At 38.8% G+C, this 18,009-nt stretch overlaps 3 protein-coding genes across 30 annotated transcripts in view; 1 reads left to right on the top strand and 2 right to left on the bottom strand.

Annotated features, from left to right (window-relative positions):
- Window positions 1-609: 609 nt before the first annotated feature.
- On the top strand, window positions 610-2,300 carry LOC137140537 (complement C1q-like protein 2). The gene is made up of 3 exons (XM_067528790.1): window positions 610-896; window positions 1,003-1,125; window positions 1,244-2,300. Exons 1-3 carry the CDS (start codon window positions 653-655, stop codon window positions 1,522-1,524), a joined length of 648 nt encoding a protein of 215 aa, XP_067384891.1. The 5' UTR covers window positions 610-652; the 3' UTR covers window positions 1,525-2,300.
- Window positions 2,301-6,752: 4,452 nt separating this feature from the next.
- On the bottom strand, window positions 6,753-8,852 carry LOC137140533 (ras-related protein Rap-2b-like). The gene has a single exon (XM_067528786.1). It carries the CDS (start codon window positions 8,538-8,540, stop codon window positions 7,992-7,994), a length of 549 nt encoding a protein of 182 aa, XP_067384887.1. The 5' UTR covers window positions 8,541-8,852; the 3' UTR covers window positions 6,753-7,991.
- A 2,342-nt stretch (window positions 8,853-11,194) lies between these two features.
- mbnl1 (muscleblind-like splicing regulator 1) overlaps window positions 11,195-18,009 on the bottom strand; it is a 41,093-nt gene continuing 34,278 nt past the window's right edge. For 13 of the 28 annotated variants that reach the window (XM_067528762.1, XM_067528760.1, XM_067528767.1 and 10 more), the window contains 5 exons: window positions 17,612-17,647; window positions 16,679-16,770; window positions 16,131-16,175; window positions 15,354-15,425; window positions 11,195-15,214 (listed from right to left, as the gene is read on the bottom strand). In XM_067528762.1, coding sequence (XP_067384863.1) covers window positions 15,369-15,425; window positions 16,131-16,175; window positions 16,679-16,770; window positions 17,612-17,647 — 230 coding nt within the window. In that variant the 3' untranslated portion in view covers window positions 11,195-15,214; window positions 15,354-15,368. The remainder of the gene's footprint in view (window positions 15,215-15,353; window positions 15,426-16,130; window positions 16,176-16,678; window positions 16,771-17,611; window positions 17,648-18,009) is intronic. The other 15 variants (XM_067528768.1, XM_067528777.1, XM_067528775.1 and 12 more) reach the window with 5 other exon arrangements.

The following is an 18,009-nucleotide window of genomic DNA, read 5'->3' as shown; positions in this document are numbered from 1 at the left end:
AAAATTAAAAAGGATCTAATATTTTTCAAAAATCAAATTTTCAGTTTTAACATTTAATATGTATCTACCTGTGATTTACAAAAAACAACAACTTTCAAGCGATTTGGAAATCATTGCATTAACAATACATCATTTTTTGAAAGTGTGTTTATGATGCATTTTAGCATATTGACGTTAGCATTTAGATCCATTTGCTGCCATTAAAGCCTTGTAATCTCACAGCCTTGTTAACAAACAGTAGTGCAGGATTTTTAGTTGAATACAAATACAGTGTGATTTCTTTTCTTTATTTACTGGTATGTGTGAGACAAACTGTAGTGCAGGTATTCAGTGAAATGTTGTAATGAAGGTTTTGGACAATGATACAGGTCTATTGGAATTTATTCAAATAACTTAAATCATTCTTTGATTGTAGAAACACTGCTTGTAGTGTAGTTAAATGTTCTAAAAAATATCTTGGGAATTACTAAAGAAACCAAAGAAACCTTTGGCCAGCTGCCTTTCATATCTCTAACCATATTCCATTGATCTGGTTGATCATAACAAGATACACCCCTTCTGGTAAAATCAAGGGTATTTCCAGGATTCAGGTTCTATATAAAGCAGTGCAGACAGAGCTGATGCAGACAAACAGTGGTACAAACAATCAAAAATGAAGACTTCTTTGACTGTGTTGAGTTTATTGTTCTTCTATCTCTGTTTGGCTGAGGTCCAGCAGCTGGATCAACAAGAAGAAGAGGGCAAAAGCACAGAGAGTGTCGGAATCGAGCAAGCTTGTCCTTGTGACAAGATAGTGGACCAGAAATACATTCAAGTCTTTTCCATAATAAAAGAACTGGAGGCCAAGTTGAAAAACACCGAGGAGCAGTTAGAAGCCCTGAGGGTAGGAGTCCAAGGTAAGAGCATACAGAAATTAACATATACATATTTTTGTGGCTATCACATTGTTCACAGGCAAAATGAAGACTATAACATCCTCCTATTTTCATATCACCCCTAAAGGTAAAAAGGTGGCATTTGGAGTATCTCTTGGTAATGTTGGAAATATTGGACCTTTTAACACTGAGATCACATTGACTTACAAAAATGTCTACACAAACACAGGAGCATACAACCCTGTAACAGGTACAGTCACTATAACGATGTGTAAAAGATACTGTAAACGGGTTCACATTGTTTCTGTGAAGCGTTGCAGCGACTGCACCTAAAGTGCTACAGGATTTAACTTCTTCTCCTTCCCCAGGTATTTTCACTGCTCCAGTCAAAGGAGTCTATTACTTCAGCTTCTCTGGCCATAACATATCAACAGCACCAATGGGACTGCGACTGATGAAGAATGGAGCGCAGATGGTTACTGTGTACAATCATCCAGCTGGAAACCGCTACGAGACTTCCACCAATGGCATGACTCTACAACTTGAAGCAGGAGACCAGGTTTACATGAGACTCCGGGATAATACCTGGATTTTTGATAATAATAATAATCACAGCACCTTCATTGGTCATTTGTTATTTCCTCTGTAAGTCAAACAAAAGTCAGATAAGCAAAAAAACGAAAAATATAAACAAGGGACATGGGTGTGAGTAAAGACAACAATCTGCAGCCACACACTGATGTTTGGTGATAAGGTAATGATATTGAAAGATTAAGACTCTTAAAATAATTAAACATTTAATTTTATGTTTGTTTAAAACCACATTTATTTTAGTTTTAAGCCAAAATCAGGCAGAAATTATTGGTTTATACATAGTGGTTTCTTCTGCTCCTTTGCTTTGTTCAGCAGTAGCCATATTAACATTTACTTTCCTCTTAATTTTAACTCAGCTTACTCCCCCAGCTGCACTATAAAACAGGTTTATCTGAGTTTTATTGTTGGAAAATTATGATGATAGTAGCTGTAAAAATATATTGAATATTTTGCAGGTCAAGAAGAGTTTTTCTTTTTCAATATTGTGTAAATGAAAAAATGTAGATGTATTTGTATTATGTTTATTAAGTTTTATTAAATGTATATTACCACCTACAAAAGTGCTGTCATCACTTAATATAACCAAAGTGATTACATAGGTGTGATTTGTAGGGGGCCTGGTGGCTCAGTGGTGGGGCATTGGGTTTGGATGCAGAATGAGTGGGTTTGGATCCCACCCCACCGGGTTTGGCCCTCCTAATGGCCACCTTGGGGCCGGTCCCAAGTGCATCCAGTGCAAAAACTCATGCCAAATCAACACGTGGAACATGTTTCCCTAAGGCGACCTCTGAAGAGACAAGCCAAAAGGTGTGATTTAATGCCACATCCCTGTTTGCATTCTTCACTTTATTAATGTAATTATCTGCTAGTTTCAAAATGTGAAGCTCAATTTAATCCAGATTTGTTAATGTCATTACAGCAGGTTGTGCTCATATTCACAAACTGATATGAAACTAATAAAGATCTCCTCACTTGACCTGCAGCAAGACAGAACGTTGAATTATTCCCTTAAAGCTGACAGTATGACAGAGCACAGGTGAGTCAGCACATGACCCTGCTTTGCCTTCCATATGTTCACCAAGAAAATCCACACAGTGTGTTAACAAACTAGAGAAGCCTTGCTTCTAGAGTCAGAGAGTGTGTGAGTGTGTGTGCTGTCAGCTGTCAGTGGTCTAACAATCGGAAGGTCATAAAGTTTGGAGAGTGGTGATGTTGAGCTTTGAGAGTTGGTATGACTGTGGAGTCTTGTTCCTTTGTACCTGCCTGCCCTCTTGTGGGCCGAGAGGTTACAGCAGCCAGCTCCAAGGAAATGTGGTTTTACAACCTAATACCAAACTTGAAGAGTCAAAAGACAGTATTAAGCTACATATTTAAGCTCTCTCTTTATATATATATATATACTGCGTTTCAATAACAATGCTGAAGCTAAAAGTGATTCCCTGTCCTCCTACAGACACACACCAACCATCACTCATTCACAGGCCGGAGATTTGGGTATATAGGCTGAAAATGGAGATGTTGGACGGATGTGTGGGAGCTGAGAGCACCTCTGTGTGTCTGCTGTGTCCTCCCACTCAGTGTGCAGTGTGGGAGGCAGACGCAGAGCATTTAGTCTATTTCAGTCCCTGATATGTGAGGTCTTTTATTCACCATTCCCTCCAAGACCAGAGTGACTCACCCACACTTGTACACAATCAGGCTCCTGCACGCAGCAAGGCAACGCTGCTAGAACAATTTCATAACACTGTGGTCAATCTGATGCAAATTCTTCAATTGCTCTTATCTATCACATCCGTATTCTGTATTATATCTTTCTTGTATCTTTTAATTTCTGCTCATTTTAAAGGTTAATACAGAAATAATATATATTTCTATCCCAATCCCAAATTGAGATAAGAGATTAGTTCTGGCTGTTTTTTAGGCCGTTTGTAGCTTTTAACACATGAGCAGCCAATCGTTGGCCAGCACTGATCTTTTTTAAGTTTTAGTTTTTCCGTGAAACGCTGCTATTAAAGGAACTGAATCCTGTGATGACTTGGGTGAGCAGCATGAATAGATTGCATTAAAAGCTAAACAAATGGCAGCTGAAAGTGTGGGAGGTACTGTAGCAGAGTATTTGTATATACAGTACTATGCCAAAGTTGTAGGCCACCATTTCATTTGTGGTTGTAGTAACACTACAGTATGATGATCACGTACACTTCTCTTTATTAGAAGATAACTAAAATCATAAATAACCTGTACACAGTATTAAAAAGCACATAAACCAGCTTCTATATGCTATATTGGATACCTAAAGCATTTAAGTGAAGTGGAAGACCAAGAGTATCTCAAGAGAGAGGTCTTTGAGAGACCAGGAGCATCCTGCATGACTGGGCTCAGCATGAGGCAGCTTTATCTAGATGCCAAGTTGATCCTTTCACAGAAGCAGCCTAAAAACTTTGGCTTTTTTGGAGGGAAAAGCTCAAAGAGATGGGAATGAGGATCCAAAGAGATGGGCATCATGGAGTGATGAGGTTTTCATTTATTCTGGGAAGCATCTGATTAAGTTTTATTTTTCAGTGATTTCCTCAGTCAAGGACTGGCCCCTACAGCAACCCCGGGTCAAGACCTGAATAACATGGAGGCATTACGGGATCATCTGGACAAAGTTGTACATCAGAGTACAATGTCCATTTTAATGAAATGTTGGCCTAATGGTACATCTTCAACACAAAATCAATGTTTCTATGTCGTCATATACAAAACAGACATACATCTTCCAACTTGATGAAAGATTTAACTTTACAGAATGTGCAGAACCCCAGCTAAACTTTGGCATCTGTGAAATATAGTACAAGGTTTTTGTCTCTGCACAGCAACATGATCTTTCCTCTGCAGTTTCAAATTATATTATTGCAAAATCCCAGTGTGCACATAATACTTGATTTGAAAGACTTCCACTTTCCCTTGCATGGTAAACCCATTCTCAGTGTGGTTTGTCACCGTGTGGTTCGCCTTCTTAACAACAACAAAGTCCTTCACTAATCTACAGAGAGAAGTTGCTTTAGGAAGCGGTGTCTACAGTGTAGAAAGTGTTTTGAGGGAACTTAGATGGTTGCTTAAAATGTTATCATCCTTCTCAAGTTGTTTGACCAGACAGGTCATAAAAAAACAGTCATGGCAAATTCTGTAAATCACTGTTGCCACAATCTATTCATCCTTCTTCCACTTTATTTCTATACTCCGTTTTCCATCAAATGGTTCATCCTTTGATATTATTTTCTGACATGACTGAGGTTTGTCTCAAGTTGAAAAGAATAAAGAACATGCGTTAGTACCAGACAGAGGTCTGACAGTGCATTCATTTCTATGTAATTACAAGAAACTGACTGTGTGTTTCAACATTTTATAGATGTGAGATGAAGTTACCGCAACACAGGAAGTGCCCTATCATCCACCCTTCCTTTCCTTCAAATGCTAAAAATGCTCGAAACACAACTGGTCGATACTTTTGCATGCAACAAAATGCAGATTTAGGTGAGGCACAGAGATACTAGTTTAAAGAGGTTAATGTTGCATAAGCACGATGGAAAAGTGCTTCTAACTCACTAACATTACATGTAATGAGTATACACAGTTTTTGCAATTCACATTGAGCAGTGGGGATGATTGCAGTTAGAATTTGGGATCAAATATTAGGAAAACCTGCAACTTTGAGAGGTTAGAAACATTTGATTATATTTTACAAAAAGGTACAAATTAACTAAAATAAATCCTTTAGTTGCTTTTTGCAACTGTAAATAAAGCAGTGCTTTATCATTGCACAAAATTGTCATTTACCAATGTGAGACCATCGCTGTTGATGCCAGCGAGTGCTATTACTTTCAATCAAAAGTCTGTTACAGCTTCCTTCTGGTGTGATGAGTATGAAGAAATACAGGATTTTTAGGAAGAACCTTGTGTATACTGCATGTGACTACATGAATGAGAGCTTTCATGGATTCATTCGGGAAACTCCATCATGGTGACTCATCCGCCATTTCATGACTGACGCCCTGCAGACACGGAACCGTTGTTAGAATCCTGCAACCAACTTTACTACATTTGGATCTTCTAAGGTACCTGTATGAAAACTGCTCAAAGTGAAAGTAGCATTTTAATGTTGTAGCTGGTTAAGCTGGATTTAGATTGAACTAGTTTGTGTAGAATTACATAGTTAAGTCTATATCAGAGGTTGATCACCCTTAAGTCATTCACAGAAGAAAAGTGGAAAAAACATTTTGTTTTAAAATGCAGTAAGAAGTATTAAAGTGCAGATAAACTTCAAAACTGCATGCAGGTGAAGCAGCCTACTTGAGACTATGTGCTTTCCACTAATGGGCACTGTTGGTGGTGCTCATTCTAGCCTTTGGGTTTGGGGGTATGTTACACCTTTAAACCTTTAACCACTTACTAGAATCAAAAATCAGAAGCAGAAACAAATGGTTGAATCAGAGTCACACATCCGCCTTCCAGCAAGGTTTATGCTGTTCCTGTTTCAGCCTAATGACAGAAACCCTTTGATAACTGCAGGATTGCAGGCTGGATTAGTTGATGGGAGCAGGTGTCCGACCTGTAATAGGGGAACTCGGTATGAGCTTTACATGGGATCCCTGCCTCTCTGCAGCTCATTGTCTGCATTACAAACCTATTTAGAATCTAGAAAACTATACACTGACAGCTGTAGCAACTGCAACTGTACACTCACTGTAACAACTCTGACTTTAGGACCTGACAAGTGCGAGCATGTCCTTTGATTGATTTTGATAATCCAGTTGTGAATCAATCTGGTTTGAGGGACACTGTATGTAATAGCTCTCTCTGTCCTCCATGCTGGAGCGTTCCATGGGACTGGAAGAGGGGAAACTGCTCTCCCCAGCTAAACACACTTAGTGCAAATCCTGACCACTAACAACTCACCTGGAGAATTATTTTTATTCAACTGAGCAACGAGGGCCTTGTAGAACTGACAGTAGCATTTTAAAATTAATTGATAAGATTCTAAAATATGTCATACCTTCCCAGGGAGATATGTTAAATGTTTTGTTTTGTGTGACCTATTGCAAAAAACATATCTTCCATTTGTAATAATATTAGACAAACAGAAATGCAGCAAATGCTCAGATTGATGTTTTTACAATATTTAAATTGTTCAAATCTCTGATTAATACTGTAACTTAAAACTGTCTCCAGTAACAATCAACTTTTAAGTACCACTATAGTAACATGTATACAAGCAGAAGTCAATTACAGCACACAGTGTTACGTAAAATGCATTTTGTATTACAAGTTTTCAAACTGACAGGTGCATGGCAGAAGATTTGTCCAAATTACAGTTACAGTAAGTCAAAAATGTCACATTTTTTTAAGAAAACAATCTAGATAATACAGACAGACATGGCTTGCCATTCACTGAACCAAAATCCCAGTAGGTTAAAGTTGCTGTTATTCTTGTTGCACTAGTACCTCGAAAAGCAGCTTGAATTTGACCCTGAAACAGCAGGTTTGTTATAAGCTTAGCTTCCCGACAGTCAAACAGGAACAGGTGCTTCTAACGTTGTCACCAGAAGAAACAAAAGTCGGACTGAAAACTGCTAAAAAAACTAAAAAAGAAAAACACAGTTCTGATTGCCATCAAGACGCACTGCAGAGGAAGTAGGGCTCATCAGTTGGCACAGTCACAAGAGTTTTCTTAGGAAGGCACTTGACATGGGGTTCGTGGCGTTCCCCATGCAGCGACAGCAACGCACTCAGGTCCTCGCTTGTGCACACTGAGGAGCGACACCATCACCTAAGTGCAATTTCCATGATAAATCCACTTTAACCAGACCAGAGAAAGGGGAAAAAAAATCTAAATATAAAGAGGTGTGATACAAGTCTACAACAGTCCACAGCTTCAAATACAGTTTCTTAGTGGGTGGGTCTGCTCCTCTTGGATCCCACTTGACCTTATGGAGAACTGGAGTGAGATTTTGACTGAGTAACCTGGGCAAGGCTTGAGTGGTGAAGCTTATCAGTGATTTTAAATGTCGTAAGGTGTCCTTTATAATAAAAAGGCCCCAAGACTCATCAATCCCAACTTGGACTGGGAATTTGGCATTACAACTACCAGCAGTCTCCATAACGGATGGACCCAGCCCAGAAGATGTAACATTACAAATCAACCACTAAAACCACACACATACACACGCACACACACAAAAGGAGGCAGAAAACATGTGTCTCTTAGGTTTCACAAAAAGACATACCCACTGAGGCACATTTCCAGAGAAGTGTCATATAGAAAGCTATTTAAAAAATCCCAAAACATTCAAGTACTTTGTCATGTAAACACTTTTCCAGACTATTACACTTAATCGACTGTTGTCGATTTTTGTCTGTGTGCAACAATAAGACAACAGTGTGAGGAAAGAGGGAAAGAGAATACTTTTGCAAACAAGCCTGCAGCACAAGTTAGAAGCTCCAATTCAGCCCGGGTGCGCGGTTTGTGTACGTTTTCCTTTAGAGCAGGACGCATGAGCAGCACTGGTCGCCACCGCTGGGAACAGTTGAGTAGTTCATCTGTCGGACTATTTCTGCAAACAGTTCGTCAACTGATCCTTTATTTTTGGCCGATGTCTCCATAAACGGGCAATTCCAGTCCTGGGCCAGCGCCTTGCCTTCCCCGGAAGAAACTTCTCTCTCCCCCTCTAGGTCCACCTTGTTGCCCACCAGGATCATGGGCACCCTCTCGTACCTCTTCACCCGGATGATCTGGTCTCTCATCGGCTTGATGTCCTGGAAGCTCTGCTGGTTGACCAGGCTGTAAACCAAAATAAAGCCCTGGCCGTTTTTGATGTACAGATCTCGCATGGAGGCGAACTGCTCGGTCCCCGCCGTGTCCAGGATCTCCAGCACCGACGGGGACGAGTCCACCTCGATCTCCTTCCTGTAGAAATCCTCTATCGTGGGGTCGTACTTCTCAATGAAGGAGCCCGTCACGAACTGGACCGTCAGCGCCGATTTGCCGACTCCGCCCGACCCCAAAACAACCACTTTGTACTCCCTCATGGTTGAGAGGGGGAGTAAAGGCAGACACCTCCTTTTTCTGCGACGAAGCTTCCTCTCCCACCCGCTGACCAGCCCCGATGTTTTCAACCCGTGCAGGCTGGGAAGGGTGCCTTCTCGCTCGGATACGAGTCGAATCCCTCGCCAGCAAATCCTCCTAGCCTGCTGCGTAAAGGCCGCAGAGCACAGATCCGAGGAGAACAACCGCTCCTGGACATTAACGTGGTGGATTAAAGCGCATTTTGATCGCAATGCATTGTGCAACGCTGCTGGGAAGCGTGATCGCTTCTCCCCTCTTGCATGGCGTTTCCTGCCCACATCCTCAGCGCGTCAAAGCCGAGGCTCAGTTCCTTTTTCTTAAAGGAGCCGTGACCAGAAGCCACAGCAACCAGATGGCCTGGCAGATACAGACACGGTCTGCGTGACCTCTGGCCTCACAGACGTACTCACGGTCATTGCTCTAAACAAGAGGCTCTTCCGCCCACTACGCATTCTACTTTTACAGTGTTATAATTTCTCAGTTTTTAAGCTGACGCTGTCAGAAAGGTGATGATTCTACTCTCTGTTTATTATTGGGGCCAACGTGGGTGGTGGAGTTATGCAGGAAAGCATGATATAACAAAATGCTTCTAATTGTTCTAATGCTTCACCTTATTTAAAATCAATGAGTTGGACAAAACTTTAGAACCACCTCTTCTTATAATGCTCTCCAGGACTGCTCCACTACCCACTATGACCTTAATAATAAACAGAAAGTAGAATCATCACCTTTCTTATAGATATTTTTAACTTACCTCGCAGCAACACATCTCAAGTTGGAAGAGGGCCAAACAAGGATGGAAAAGTATTTGCCACAAATCAGAAACAAAGGGAAGAGCATTTGACAACTAATTAGGTTAATTAGGCAACAGATCAGTAACATGACTGGGTATAAAAGGAGACTTTCAGAGAGGCAGAGCCTTTCCAATGTAAAGAATGCTACAGGTTCACCAATCTTGGACAAACTGGGCCAAAAACAATAGTGAAAACTTTAAAGATCCCACCATCTACAGTATATAATATCATCAAAAGATTTACAGAATCAGGAGGAATCCCTGTGCCCACAGGACAAAAACTACATGCGTTCAAAAGCCCACATCTCTGTGTAATGGGGATGCATTAGTGCCCATGGTGTGGGCAGCTTATACATCTGAAAAGGCTCCATCACTGGTGCCTTTCATAGTTTTAGAGCAACATGCTCCCATCCAGATGATGTCTCTTTCAGGGAAGACCTTTCATATTTCAGCAGGACAATAAACCACATACTGAATCCATCACAACAGCATGGCTTCACAGGAAAAGAGTCCGGGTGCAGAACTGGTCTGCCTGCAGTCCAGACCTTTCACCAATAGAAAACATTTGGCGGATCAGAAAATGAAAAATCCCAGGACTTTGGAGCAGGTAGAATCCTGCATCAGACAAGAATGGGACAACATTCCTCTCCTAAAACTCCAGCAGCTGGTCTCCTCACTTCCCAGACGTTTACAGACAGTTGTTAAAAGAAGAGAGGATGCTGCACAATGGTAAACATCACCATGTTCCAACTTTTGTGAGATGTGTTGCTGCCATCAAATTCAAATTGATCTAATATTTTACATGAAATGGTAAAAAATCTCAGTTCTAACATCTGACAGTTCCAACATCTTTATGTTCTATTGTGAATAAAATATGCAAATTGCTAATTATTGCATTGTGTTTTTATTCACGTTTTACACATCGTCCCAACATTTATTGAAATGGGGTTGTATTAAAATCCTTGAGAAAAGGTAGTAGGTGTTAAAAGCAGTACAAATCAAGATGTTTACTTTGCAATTTTTGGATCTAGATAATTTGATTAAATGTTTATTCAACAGTTTAGTCCGTTATCTGCCATCTACTTGTAAGGCCCTGTTTTATTTCATTGTGCCAGTTTGTTTTAAAGTTGTATTTCAACACATTGCTTCAGACACAGGCTGCATCCTACAATTTTTATACTCAATGTACCTGACAATTGTTTATTCAGTGATGAAAGTGAGAAAAAATAGAAAGTAAGATGAGAAATACCTATAGTTTCCAGAGGACCAAGTTAACAGCCTAAAAATAAATATTTCCATGTGTAACAGTTTGAAACCCCACATATATTGAATTTATGTATAAAGATTTTTTTTTAAAGCAGGTTTTTGTGTTTTGAATTTTGCATATCAGTGTAGCCTTTTAGGAAACCAGCATGACACAGTTTAATGTACATTTCTTTGAACATTATACACTCCCTTTAAAAAGGGCAAATGAAGAAATGTCAACAAAATGTTACATGTCCACATAAGAGTTCAGTGGCAGGCATGCGATGGGTTCATATGGGCTTCATCATCTTTTGTTGTTCTAATCAGTTCTGACACAGATAATACACACAACCTCACGAAAATTTGCCCTGAGCACAGTAACCTTGCACATCTGTTACATATCAGCCCTTGTGGAGCTGCTTTAGTCTTGCTGACATCATCACTTTCAAGATGATTGTGAGGTTAAAGATCAGACATAATACAAAATACACTGCCTTTTGCTTTTCTAAATGGGGCCAAAATACAATGAAAAATAATCAAATTACACACACACAAACACAGAGGCAGTGAACACATAACTTGCATGAGCAAATCAAATATTGTTTTATTCAGATTTTTTAATCCATACAGCAAGAGTCAATTATGGCAACAATAAAATGTGCATAAACAAATCTGACAGAATAGTACATTATTGTGTGGCAACTGTTAGCAAATACATAATTTGTATTTGCACTTACAAGTAAAAACTAGTCAAAGCGTACATGTAAATGTGCCCCCAGCAGGGAAGAAAAACCTTGATTCCAGCCTGGAAACTGGACATCTGGTTTAAAGAAAATGGTGCTTTGGTTCTGTAGCGACGACAAAGCAGCCTCAAGTCAGACACAGGGTGACGTTGACAAGCGACTGTTACATTCATTTTAAAGACGAATTGGCCAAATACACATTTGGTGTGGTGAGCTTTCACCTGCTGAGCACACAGATATGATAACAGGAACAACTGCTAGTGAGTCAGTGTCAACTGTAAATATATGGCTATGAGAAAGTATCTGGGGTGGATGAGAGCTAATATTTTGTCATTTTTTAAATAACATGTTTGCTTGAAAAATATTTTATCACACAAGAGTAAGATGACTGGTTTTTGAAGTATTATTTCCTCCCACTGTGGATGTTATCTACTCTATGTATAATCTGAAAAGAAAAACGTGTTCCTTTGTATTTTGTAGTCTGAATGTGTTATCTTTCCTTACACACTGTACCTATGCAGTTTATTTTGTTTGTATTTTTCACATGCAGTCAAATCAAACTATAATAGAATATAAAATTTTGATAGTTTTATGTGTCAACTGTACCATGGGAGCAGCAATACTGCATGACCAAGTCCAACAAATGATATATGGACGTGTGAAGTTAGCATGACATTGGGATATCTACTCCCCTACAACATTCCCTGGTATTGCAAGCTACTGATAAAATAAGACAAAAAGCGCATAGCTCTTTCTGAATGCATTGGCCAAGAAACTAGTGCCCTTCTTTGCAAGCGATTTTTAGCTGGTCTTCTAATTTAAGAATTTAAATTAATCTAACAAAATTCCTTATAATTATAGATCTTTTTTATTCAAAATAATATCTCAATATGATACACATTTTTTTCTGTTCATTTGACTATATACAGAAGTGCAAAAAGTCAACCTTCGTCCCTTAGGTTAGAACTCATCATCTGCAGCATTTTGAACCTCTCCAGTGTGGAAAAGTCTTTGCTTCCTGGCTCCTAATCTCACTATCCATCAAACATCCAAACACCCGTCAATCTCACTGCTCGTTTTGGCCTGACATTCAGGGCAAACTTAAGAAATATTCTAACAAAGGTACATATCTTTTTTGAAATGGATACAGTAGAAAATAAGTTTTACTCTTAAACATGGACAATGTATATCTCAATACAATATATTTTCAAACAGGATCTTGACACATTACAAGGAAAATTTAAATTGGTTAAAATATTAGTTTGTCGGCTGAGATATGCCGCAGTGGCAGCAAATTAAATTGATCTCAATCCTTGTATCAAAACGTCTTTCATCAATAAAATTAACTGATAATGTAACATCCTACTAAAAAAAAAAAAGACATCCAGCTATATGAATGAAGTGAATATTTAAATCTAACTCAACATATTATCATTTAAATGGTTTGAAAAAGTTATGTCATACTACCTCAAAATCTACAACGGCTATATCAATGTTTGTCAAGTAATATATAGTAAGGCAAAAAAAAGAAAAATCTACAACTACATACCTCAAACAGAGTCAAATCCTTAAGTAGTACATAATACAGAAGTTCAATGAAATTTAAGAGAGTATTTGTTACTTTTACATTAAAAGAAAGAACAAGAAAAGATCATAAGCGGTATGTGAGAGAATTATAAAACATCATTGGTGTCCTTTACCTGCATGGTGATTCAAAGTACATTTGATTGGGTTGGGACCCATTAATTGTAATCTAAGGCTTTGTTAGGTACATTACAATTGGTAAAGACACGCTACACACCTCTCTGAAAACACAATGAGGAAGTGATCAAACAAGTGATGATAAACATCTTTCCTTAATTGGTTTAAGCCTCTTTAGAGATGTCTCTGTAACCCTTTTATCAATATGTGTGAGAGATAAACTGTGCTTTGGTTTCCATATGCAGACCCACAAAAGGATAAGAACTTTCACGTTTTGCTAGAAATACAAATCACTTGTAAATTTAAGGTTTGTTTAAAATGGGTTGTGAAATTAAAACAGGGTGACCAGACAAACAATCAAGTGCACATGTGGTTAAAATGACCTAGTCGACCTTTGGGTCTGGTGTTTTAAATTCCTATCAACACACACCTATCAACAGTGCTTCGTGGATACACAGTTTTAGAGTTGCTCCTCTCTAAAGGAGGGGAACAAAGTAACACAATGACTATGTTTACATGCACTTAAGTAACCAGTTTACTCAGAGAAATCGGGTAACACAATCAGAGAGGTTTACATGCAATTTTAGTAAGCTAATTTCTCCTCACGTAAATGCAGCAGTGGAATAATCTGATTTCTCCTCTACCTCTTATTTTAGAAGCCTGGCACAGCTTCCTGTTTCATTTTTTGGTTTGATTTGCTGTCTGTGTCTGTTGCAGCAGTCAGCCCAGCCAGAGAAAGACAGGAAGATGGACATAACAGTGCTTGTTCTCAGCACAAAACGAGTTTTAAAACATTTTGTGTTGGTTTCAGTTTGATAAGGCAGAACTGCTCCACGTTATTATCCCTCTTTAATACAGCATCTCCGCTCAAGTACTGTCTGATGCACTCTTTCATGTAATTAGAAACCTGTTTACATGGCAAAGAAAACGTTCTTCACCATAAGGAATCTACCTAAAGAGGTCAGATTCTTCCAAACCTCTACCTGGAATACAGTAACCAGATTTCCTGTTTACATGTCAATTATGTTATCAACTTGAGAAAACTGACTGTAACTGGGTTACACAAGTGCCTATAAACACACTGAATGTCTTTCGAAGCCACACCATGTACTTCACCAGGCTTTGGAGTCAATAGATTAGAGCAACAACTTAATCCCAACAACCTCAAACAACACTAGTCTAGTCTATGAAAGAGGTACGACAAACCTTAGAAAAACCATCCATTTTTGATTTTAAAAGAAAAAACATAATAGAAAACTTTGTGAGAACCCCACTTCTAAAACTCATTAATTAGATAAAAGAAAACAAAAGTTAAAAACACTCACGATGTAGATTTTGAAAACAAAACAATACAAAAAGAGCCATACAAAACTTTTACCTTCGGTAAACAAATAACACTGCTGAGATAACACTCTGATTTTAGCTGTATGGCCTTGATGGCACATGACAAGGTGAGAAAAAGCTAGTCTGGCTGTGCTTTCAAGGTACACAGGTATGTTGGTTTACCCAGAACATTCATATGTCCAAGACCCTCATTTCAACATCTAGTTTCACTAGTAGCCATAAAAACACAATACTGTACATGTCTAATTCTTTTGGTGAATAAAATTCCTGGTAAAATCATTGTGCCTTTAAATTCAAATTCAAGGTGCATGTTTGCATTTCACTTGTAAACTATGAAATATGGCTATTAATTAAACAAAATAAAGCAGAACAAATAAAAAAGGAAAGAAAAATCTTGGTCTAATAACGTACCAGCACTGGATATTGCCTTACACAACCGCGCTTGTGACCTTCTCTGTGTGCAGTGATAATAATAATTAGTACAAATTGAGTGCTATGATTTAGTCAGACACAGAGGTGTAATGTGAGCATTTCCCACAGAGGGAGAGACAAACTGACCCCGGCACTAAGATATTCTCTTCTCTCGGCTGGACGTTGAATTTGACAGCAAATTTTTCCTGACATTGATATGTGGGATGATGGTACAGATCATATGTTGCACCCTTGATGTTTACACGTCTGATGACACCATCTTTGTGGACTGGCTAAGAGATGACAGACCTCCTTGTCCCATTGCTTGACATTCTGAAGGTTATGTACATAAAGGCTGAACTCTTTTGGCTTGGACGGTGCCAGCACACATTCATTTGATCTGTAAGACATAATGGATTTCTTTTGAAAAATATAGTGTTGAAAAGAAAAGGAAACACAAAGTCTCCAACCAGCTAAAATATTTCAAACCAAAAAAGGCAATGAATAGGCACAATGTGATGGCTGAAACAGGAACTTACTGTTCTTGAGAGGAACTACATTTGAGTCAAGTACTTGTGACTACTCAGATGATCTGCAGATATTATTGGAATCTGTGGACAGAGAAAAGACAGAGATCAAATTAAGTAACCCAAGGAGTAAAAACACCTACCAAGCAAATGTTGGCCTACAAAACAAACACAAGTGTGTAACCACATCTTCTCACATTAAGACAAGCTCATTGCTGAAAAAGACAAAAGACAGAAAAGGCCATTTTGCATTTTGCACAAGTCATTCAAACGTGACATGTCAATAGGAATCAACAGATGCTTCTGTGCAGCAGGGAATGGAAATGGAGGGTTGAAGAGAAGGGAGAGATGGGGGGGGAGAGGGTAACTGTCAGTAAGGTGGTTCCACCATGCAAATAAAAGTCCCCCATGTTGTTGACCTGCACATATCAGTGAAATGTAGAATACTAGCTGTGAGTGTTGACTAATAACATAATGATTCATCATAACCTCTGGTGAAATCTGTTCACCAGGATATTTAATGCAGGAAGCCTGCTTACAAATTAACTTTATCAGAAATTTTGACAATTTACATACAGACTGGTTTTACAACCTTTTTCTAAATTTAATCAGGAGAATGTCCCTTTTTTAAACAGGAGAAAATGGTAAAGCTTTGCTTTTCATCTGGAAGCAGCAGCAAAAAATGAAAAATAAAAATAGGAAAGCCAAGCACCAAAGGGCACAGATAGCAACTGCTGCACAAGCTGTGCGAATGGCTTGAAAAATGTGAAAAAACTACCTTATACATACCAATTGCATGTATTCGTTGGTAGTCAACTTTGATAAGGAAGAGTCCTCAAAATAGGAAAGGACAAAAATCGAGGTTACAATGAGGACACACATGATGAAATACAGTAATACAGAAATAATCTCAGAAATCTAAAAAGCTAGAATGTGGTGGGTATACTTAAATGGATAAAAAATGTCCTAAAAATTGATATTTATACACATGTTGGACTCTAGTGTAGGCCAACAAGAGGGAGTACTGCCTTTTTCCCAACCCACCCATCACTGTAAGACACAAGCATCCCCAGATCATCCATGTGCATTGACAGAAAGAGATAAAAGATAGAAAGATGGATAGATAGATAGATCGATAGATAGAGAGAGAGAGAGAGGACAGAGAGAGATAGATAGATAGATAGATAGATAGATAGATAGATAGATAGATAGATAGATAGATAGATAGATAGATAAATAGATAGATAGATAGACAGATAGATAGCTAGATAGATAGATAGAGAGAGAGACAGAGAGACAGAGAGAGAGAGAGAGACTAAGGCAGTAGAGGTGCAAACCTGATTGGTGGAGGCAGTTGCGAAGGGAACGTTTGTGGCAGATGTGTTGGCTGCAGACACAGTGGCTGGAGTACCACCATGCATCATGGGAACTTTTTTGGAGGGAAAATCATGTAAGCAAATATAAACAGACTAGCAGTGTAGACACACACACACACACACACACACACACACACACACACACACACTTATCAGGCAAACGAGGGAAGCAGAAGGTGTGAGAGGGCATGAGAGAGGGATTCGATTTAACTGGTTCCCTTTCTTCCCTCTGCCAACACTGATAAGAGGTCTAAAGATCCGACAGCTTGATCAGACACAGTACGTCTGTAGCAGCATGATTTATTTTCTTATTTCTGTGTATTATTTGAGGCTGACCAACCAATATTGTAAGTTTTGATTAAAATGAACTGTAAAAGGTTTTACAAAAAATAACATACATAAAAGATCTCTCATGTGAGTCTAGCATCTTTCAGGCAGAGGAAATAGGGGCGGAGGTTATAATTGAACTCCCTCGGTGTTTTTACTGTTTTTAAAAGGGGTTCAGTAGTATATGTCTGGTTAGACCAGCCAAAAGCCAAAGAACGGGCATGAGAATGAGTATCCAAGCAATGTACACAGAGAAATAAACTAAATAATTCTCAGTTAAATTGACATTATGAACAGTAACAGCTACCACACAAGTACAGAACAACATTTAAACCTCACAACAGATGTCTTTCTTTATAGGGACTCTTGGTAATGCTTTATATAACATAAATATCTTTACATAAATAAAAACAGTGACTCTCACTCACCAAAACCTCCCATAACTGTCACTGTTGCTTTGAATTGCTTTGAACAATATCTAAAAATGTACTGGACGGTTAAATATGATGATGTGTGAGTCACAGACATGAGGTTACAGATAACTAAAGAAGGAAAGCTGGAACCTACCAACGCTCGCTGCAGGTGTCATGCACAATATTGAGCCTGCCCATCATGCAGTGCAACAGGAAGTGGATTGGATAGGGAAGAGAAATCAAAACAGCCCATCACAAGGGTCGTTAGAGTGAGGGGAGAGATAAGGTGGGAAAAAAAGGTTAATATCTCTTAGGAACAGTCATCAGTGATTGGACAAGGCGGAGTGCTGAACTCATCATAAGACAATCTGTTAATCAAATGAGAGTGTGAATCTAAACTTTTGTCCGAAGTATATATGTAATGTATATAAATCTGTAATGCACAAAGCCATAGTGTGGATATGATTGTAACAATAATGTGTTAAACATTATATACACACTCTAGACAGAAGTTAGGAGAACAGCAGATGTATATAGAGGTGAGACTTTGCA

This window comes from Channa argus, chromosome 14, assembly GCF_033026475.1.
Source record: "Channa argus isolate prfri chromosome 14, Channa argus male v1.0, whole genome shotgun sequence".
Taxonomy (NCBI): Eukaryota; Metazoa; Chordata; class Actinopteri; order Anabantiformes; family Channidae; genus Channa; species Channa argus.
This window is presented reverse-complemented; position numbering and strand designations above follow the sequence as displayed.

Coding starts and splice junctions, on each gene's coding strand:
- LOC137140533 (XM_067528786.1), bottom strand. CDS start 8,540: ATGAGGGAGTACAAAGTGGTTGTTTTGGGGTCGGGCGGAGTCGGCAAA.
- LOC137140537 (XM_067528790.1), top strand. CDS start 653: ATGAAGACTTCTTTGACTGTGTTGAGTTTATTGTTCTTCTATCTCTGT. Junction 897..1,002: donor CCTGAGGGTAGGAGTCCAAG/GTAAGAGCATAC, acceptor TCACCCCTAAAG/GTAAAAAGGTGGCATTTGGA. Junction 1,126..1,243: donor AGCATACAACCCTGTAACAG/GTACAGTCACTA, acceptor CTCCTTCCCCAG/GTATTTTCACTGCTCCAGTC.